This window comes from Gymnoscopelus microlampas, assembly GCF_963454915.1.
Source record: "Gymnoscopelus microlampas genome assembly, chromosome: 5".
NCBI classification, from domain to species: Eukaryota; Metazoa; Chordata; class Actinopteri; order Myctophiformes; family Myctophidae; genus Gymnoscopelus; species Gymnoscopelus microlampas.
Genome location: NC_139942.1, coordinates 54,854,875 through 54,861,931, shown reverse-complemented (window position 1 = coordinate 54,861,931; position 7,057 = coordinate 54,854,875). Strand labels below are relative to the sequence as shown.

Below are 7,057 nucleotides of genomic sequence, written 5' to 3'. Positions count from 1 at the left end.
ATCTTTTAATACATACTGTATATATTTTGGCTATTTGAAAATAGCCGATCTACAAGCTCACACTTGTAGCTTATAGATCTACTATTTTCAAAAGATTTGTATTCCTCAAGATGTAGGGGAGTAGAAGCAGCGTTGAGCTTGATAGCGTGAGGCTTCATTTCCTGATTGGCTTTGTGGATTGGCCAAGCATTGCGTGACATCTGTGCCACTGAAGCAATAGAAGCGATAAATGCGCACATTAGGACTACAGTGTTGTTCAGAGCAAGTCTTTACGGATCCAAACAGATTTACAGTGTGAGAAATGTTCCGCTGGACGGTATATGTGAATGGAAAAGAACAAAACGGATGCACCATTATTGCTGATGCTGATGCTGATGCTGCAGTGCAGCACAAGGTTTACGGCTTTGAACGGTGCCGTTGTGGTAATTATAACGGCACCTGGATTGAGATTGAGGCCTACGTTTTCAACACAGAGTCTCTACGCTGGAGGGAGTTGACCAAAATGACAATTGGAAGAGAACAAGATGACTTCTTTGGTAAAAGCAAGCGGTGTGAGGGCCACACAGCTGTGCTGATAGAACATAATGTCTACATATGGGGAGGGTATCCTCCTTCCAGAAACGTGTATGCATTTAATGTGGACACCCACAGCTGGTTCAAACCCAGGGTGTCTGGGACTGTTCCAGAGGAGAGGGTCGGCCACTCAGCTTGTGTCTTGGGGAAGCTCATGTATATTCATGGAGGATACATCAAGCCAACTAGGCAGGGTGGATGCATTAATGACACCTACAGGTTGGACACCACCGCAATGGTCTGGTCTGTAGTTAACACCAGAGGAACTCCCCCACCTGCTTCACACCGGCACTCTGCCTCCATCATCGGGACAAAGATGTTTGTATTTGGGGGTAATGGGAGCCAGAGCTACAACTACATCAGAGTGTTTGACACTGAGACCAACTCCTGGCTGAGCACACCTTCTGCACAGTTTTGTCCAGAAAGGCATTCAGCCTTTGCCTACAATAGAGAGCTGTACATAATTGGTGGTCACACCCGGAAAGCTACCTTGATTGACCTGTGGAAATTCAACCCAGAGACCTTTGCTTGGACGAAGGTTGAGCCAAAGGGGAACGGACTGGGTCCGGTCGTTTGGAATTGTTGTTGCGTGGTGGGAGATCGCATCATCATCTTTGGGGGACGCCGACCCAATGTCCTGCAAATCCTAGACTTGAGTCCTAGTCTGAAGACATTATGTAAGCTAGCAGTTATTCAGTGCGGTCTGGAGCAGTCAGAACTCCCACACGACACCAGGTGGGAACTGAGAGCCATGACTAGTAGGGCTGTAGTTAAATCCAAACAAAGCAAGCCTGTGTCCGAGTTAGTTAGAATCGGATACGGTGGAGACAGACAGGAAACAGAAGAGGAAATGACATTAGCAACGTACCCGGAGACGTTAAAAAAAGAAAGCCATTGGAAAGGAATTCCAATGGCGTCTGAGATCACGTGTGATTTTGAGGACCTGGAAGGATGGTGAAATGGTCGGTTACAGGACAGACATGTTTTGCCAGGTTTATTGATGCAATGATGTTTAATTGACTTTTGATTTATGTATTGTCTGTTTTTGTTCCTAGTTTTCACATTGAGACACAGATAAAAAATGGTAAACCCATCAGTCGAGCTTCAACTCCTTCATACAACATTCAGCAAATGGTTTTACTGGCCAAGAATCTAATCTAATCTGGCCTTGCTGGGGTGGTTGGGGGACCTTGTGGTCAGTGGGTATCATCCCATTGCATTTGCATCACACTAGTGCACTTTGAGAGAAGAATCACGAAGATAGACCTATGTATACCTTCATGAGGTTATCAGGACATAATTTAACATATTGTTAAGTTTACATTTCCTGATATTATTTGCTGATTGACAAATTGTCATTCCTCGGTATTAGCTAATATCTAAATAGCGATACAAAATCCGGACTATAGGTTTTATATTTTAAGTTTAGCAACAGTGAAAACTAAGCATTCTTCAGAAAACAACTTTTTATTTTGAATTATTTTCAAATTTTCAATTGTTTTGAATTTGTTTTTACTTGACGATTCTAGCTTATTTTGAAGTCCACCAACCGGAAGTTAAACATTTACTGAGGAGAAGCCCTCAAGCCCTCCGTCCTCACTCTCTCCAGTGTAGGAGCGATGAGAGACAGTGGGGAGAAAGCGTACAGCAACGTCCTGGGCCACACGTGCTCCAGTGCGTCCAGGCCCAGAAGTGCTGCCCCCCCTTACTGAAAAGAAGAAGCGACATTTTGCGGCATCTTGTGAGGCAAACGGATCTGTCTGAGGTCGCCCAAAACGAGCCCAGATCTGTTCTGCTATGACGGGGTGAAGTGACCATTCCGCGTAATGGCATTTCCCCCTGGATATCAGATCTACTCCCTCGTTCTGGAGTCCCGCCACGTGTGATGCTCTGAGAGAGAGCAGTCGTGGTTCGCTCCAGATAAGTAGTCTGTGTGCTAACTCGTTCAGCATACGAGACCCCGTGCCTCCCTGCCTGTTGATATAGCACAGCGTTGACATTTTGTCTGTCCTGACCAACACGTGACTCGCGCACAGGAATGGGAGAAAGTGGCGTAAGGCCAGGAACACGGCCAGGAGCTCTAGGTAGTTTTATGTGTTTGGTCTGCCGTTGGCGGTCGCACACGCCCCTGGCTATCCTGCCGTTCTAGGTGGCACCACACCCTGTCAGGTTGGCATCTGTGGTCATCACTTCTCTGGAGGTGATCATGCCCATCGTTACGCCTGATGTGGTCTCCACTGGTCGAGTTCTGCTACACCTTCACGTGTGACTAGCACTCTGCTATAGGGACTAGGGGTGTGCCGATACACTAATTTCACGAAACGATACGATACGATATTTGGCTCACAACTTCGATACGATTTCGATACGATACGATACGCACTTTTTTTATTATGAAAATATATGGAGGACAAAAAAAGAAAATGCAAACAAATAATTCTGTTTTTGCATTATTCAGACATGCAAACTTGTAGCTTTTCAGCTACAATAGCCGTTTTGAATCCAAATAGTATGACACCTGACCCGAAAAAAAAACATGTTGTCACTCTTTTCACTTCGGGGCCGTTTGCATGCCTGATTATTAAGATTGTAAAAATAAAACATTTTTTTTTTTTTTTTTTTTTTTTTCAAAAAACGATATTTTTTTTTTCCAAAACGATACATATCGTCGCGAAAACGTATCGCGATATATCGCGGGACGATATATCGGCACACCCCTAATAGGGATGGTGACTGGGAATACCCAGTGCCGTCATCCCTATTTGAACGGCCTCATGTGTAGCCTCGCCATGTGTATTAGCACGATGGCCGAGAACATGAGACCCGTCATCCTCATGCAAGTTGTGAATGTGAAAGATTGGATCCTTTCTGGTGATAGGCGAGCTGTAAACGACACAGAGTCTAGAGCTATGCGTGGTTGATCCTGAAACCTAGTTTCAATAGATGATCCACTACTCTCCACGTGTACTGCTGCGCCTCGGGTTCTGAGTCTGCCTGCAGTAACCAGTCGTCTATGTACGTAGACAGGCGAATGCCCTCTCTCCGGAGGGGGGTGATCGCGGCGATCGTACATTTGACGAAAACTCTCGGGCTGAGTGACATGCCGAAGTGACATGCCGAAGGGCAGTACTGTGTACTCGTAGACCCGTCCCCTGAATCCGAACTGTAGGAACTTCCTGTGCGGCGGATAAATGGGAATGTGAAAATAAGCGTCCTTTAGGTCGATTGCCGTATACCACTCGCCCTGGCGTGTTGTGCGTAGCAGGGATGCTGTGGTTAGCATGCTGATTTTTTTTTTCTTTCAAACAAACACTTTGAGGTGTTTGTTCAACATCCTTAGAGAGAAAACGTCCCACTGCCCTGGGGTGTTCTGTGGACCCCGAGGCAGCGGACCCATGTCCCTTAAGTTCTGAGAGTGATTTAAATCTGTCACTAGTATCCTTGCCCCTGAAAGAATCAGGTGGTTTTGGTACTGAACATGAATTTTTATTGAAACACTTTGGCAGAGATATTTTACATTCTGTGCAGAAATGTATAAACGTCTGTGTCTGTGGGTCCGGTGAGTGAGCTTGTATACCGTGTACCTCCTGCTCTGCCCGGCCCGTAGAACAGGGAAAAAGTTAGGGTATGAGGAGTCCATCCTCATCGGATCCATCCAGCGAGGTGGAGGAGGAAGAGAGGACCTCGACGTCCTCGCAGTACGCTGTCTCTTCGCGGAAGTACCTCAGGTCTGTGGCTCCACAGACTGTACAGAAGTCCACGCCCTCGTTGAGGGCACGTATGCCATGGTCCCGGATTAGGCAGGCCACACGCTGGGTGTGCCGATCCATGCCGGACATCAGGTGGTTGTACCTCTTGCGCGCCTTCTGCTGGATGCTGTCGACGATGGATCTGGTGCGTCGCCTGGTACCCAAGCCATGCTCTTCTACACACTTGTAGCTTATAGATCTACTATTTTCAAAAGATTTGTATTCCTCAACATGTAGTGGAGTAGAAGTAAAAGTACTGGAAATTGGAAATACTCTAGTAAAGTAAAATAAACACCTAAAATCTTTACTAGTAGCCTACAGTAATTGAGTACATTTACTAGTTACTTTACACCACTGGTGTTCTTTGAATCTAATTACTTTGCTGGAAAAATTCTGGTACTTCAGTGAAAACGTGGCATAAGACATGGTAATCATTACCATAACCTTTGTGGATTGGCCAAGCATTGCGTGACATCTGTGCCACTGAAGCATAGAAGCGATAAATGCTCACATTAGGACTCCAGTGTTGTTCAGAGCGAGTATTTACGGATTCAGACAGATTTACAGTGTGAGAAATGTTCCGCTGGACGGTATATGTGAATGGAAAAGGACAACACGAATGCGCCATTATTGCTGATGCTGCAGTGCAGCACAAGGTGTACGGTTTTGGACGGTGCCGTTGTGATAATTATAACGGCACCTGGATTGAGATTGAGGCCTACGTTTTCAACACAGAGTCTTTACGCTGGAGGGTGTTGAACAAAATGACAATTGGAAGAGAACAAGATGCCGTCATTGGTAAAAGCAAGCTGTGGGAGGGCCACACAGCTGTGCTGATAGAACATAATGTGTACATCTGGGGAGGGTATCCTCCTTCCAGAAACGTGTATGCATTTAATGTGGACACCCACAGCTGGTTCAAACCCAGGGTGTCTGGGACTGTTCCAGATGAGAGGGTTGACCACTCAGCTTGTGTCTTGGGGAAGGTCATGTATATTCATGGAGGATACATCAAGCCAACTAGGCAGGGTGGATGCATTAATGACACCTACAGGTTGGACACCACCGCAATGGTCTGGTCTGTAATTAACACCAGAGGAACTCCCCCACCTGCTTCACACCGGCACTCTGCCACCATCATCGGGACAAAGATGTTTGTATTTGGGGGTAATGGGAGCCAGAGCTACAACTACATCAGAGTGTTTGACACCGAGACCAACTTCTGGCTGAGCACACCTTCTGCACAGTTTTGTCCAGAAAGGCATTCAGCCTTTGCCTACAATAGAGAGGTGTACATAATTGGTGTTCAAACCTGGCGAGCTACCTTAACTGACCTGTGGAAATTCAACCCAGAGACCTTTTCTTGGACGAAGGTTGAGCCAAAGGGGAACGGACCGGGTCCAGTCGTTTGGAATTGCTGTTGCGTGGTGGGAAATCGCATCTAACTCTTTGGGGGACGCCGACCCAATGACCTGCAAATCCTAGACTTGAGTCCTAGTCTGAAGACGTTGTGTAAGCTAGCAGTTATTCAGTACGGTCTGGATCAGTCAGAACTCCCACACGACACCAGGTGGGAACTGAGAGCCATGACTAGTAGGGCTGTAGTTAAATCCAAACAAAGCAAGCCTGTGTCCGAGTTAGTTAGAATCGGATACGGTGGAGACAGACAGGAAACAGAAGAGGAAATGACATTAGCAACATACCCAGAGACGTTAAATAAAGAAAGCCATTGGAAAGGAATTCCAATGGCGTCTGAGGTCACGTGTGATTTTGAGGACCTGGAAGGATGGTCAAATGGTCGGTTACAGGACTCATGAAATGGATAATGTGCAACGTATTCATAATAATTAGGACATGGACAGACATGTTTTGCCAGGTTTATTGATGCAACGATGTTTAATTGACTTTTGATTCATGTATTGTCTGTTTTTGTTCCTAGTTTTCACATTGAGACACGGATAAAAAATGGTAAACCCATCAGTCGAGCTTCAACTCCTTCATACAACATTCAGCAAATGGTTTGGCTGGCCAAGAATCTAATCTAATCTGGCCTTGTTGGGGTGGTGGGGGGTAGTCAGACCTTGTGGTCAGTGGGTATCATCCCATTGCATTTGCATCACACTAGTGCACTTTGAGAGAAGAATCAAGAAGATAGACCTATGTATACCTTCATGAGGTTATCAGGACATAATTTAACATATTGTTAAGTTTACATTTCCTGATATTATTTGCTGATTGATAAATTGTCATACCTCGGTATTAGCTAATATCTAAATCTAAAGTTTAGCAGTGAGCATTCTTCAGAAAACAACTTTTTATTTTGAATTATATTCAAATTTCGTTTTTACTTGACGATTCTAGCTTATTTTGAAGTACACCAACCGGATGTCAAACATTTACTGAGGAGAAACTCCCTGGCCATCCCTCTGGTGTAATGAGCCACCACACCAACTGGCACCGGCAGTGCCAAGCTGGGCCCACTAGTATCATCCTCAAGCCCTCCGTCCTCACTCTCTCGAGTGTAGGAGCGATGAGAGACAGTGGGGAGAAAGCGTACAGCAACGTCCTGGGCCACACGTGCTCCAGTGCGTCCAGGCCCAGAAGTGCTGCCCCCCCTTACTGAAAAGAAGAAGCGACATTTTGCGTCATCTTGTGAGGCAAACGGATCTGTCTGAGGTCGCCCAAAACGAGCCCAGATCTGTTCTGCTATGACGGGGTGAAGTGACCATTCCGCG

The 7,057-nt window shown here is 46.0% G+C and overlaps 2 protein-coding genes across 2 annotated transcripts; both read left to right on the top strand.

The window, feature by feature from the left end:
* Positions 1 to 301: 301 nt before the first annotated feature.
* LOC311045218 (kelch domain-containing protein 3-like) lies at positions 302 to 2,285 on the top strand (the record flags this gene model as incomplete). Its single annotated transcript, XM_084057017.1, has 2 exons — positions 302 to 1,136; positions 2,188 to 2,285. 2 exons carry the CDS (start codon positions 302 to 304, stop codon positions 2,283 to 2,285), a joined length of 933 nt encoding a protein of 310 aa, XP_083913143.1.
* A 2,612-nt stretch (positions 2,286 to 4,897) lies between these two features.
* LOC311045217 (kelch domain-containing protein 3-like) lies at positions 4,898 to 5,767 on the top strand (the record flags this gene model as incomplete). The annotated part of the gene is made up of 1 exon (XM_084057016.1): positions 4,898 to 5,767. The coding sequence occupies one exon, from the start codon at positions 4,898 to 4,900 to the stop codon at positions 5,765 to 5,767; it is 870 nt and encodes a 289-aa protein (XP_083913142.1).
* Positions 5,768 to 7,057: the final 1,290 nt, after the last annotated feature.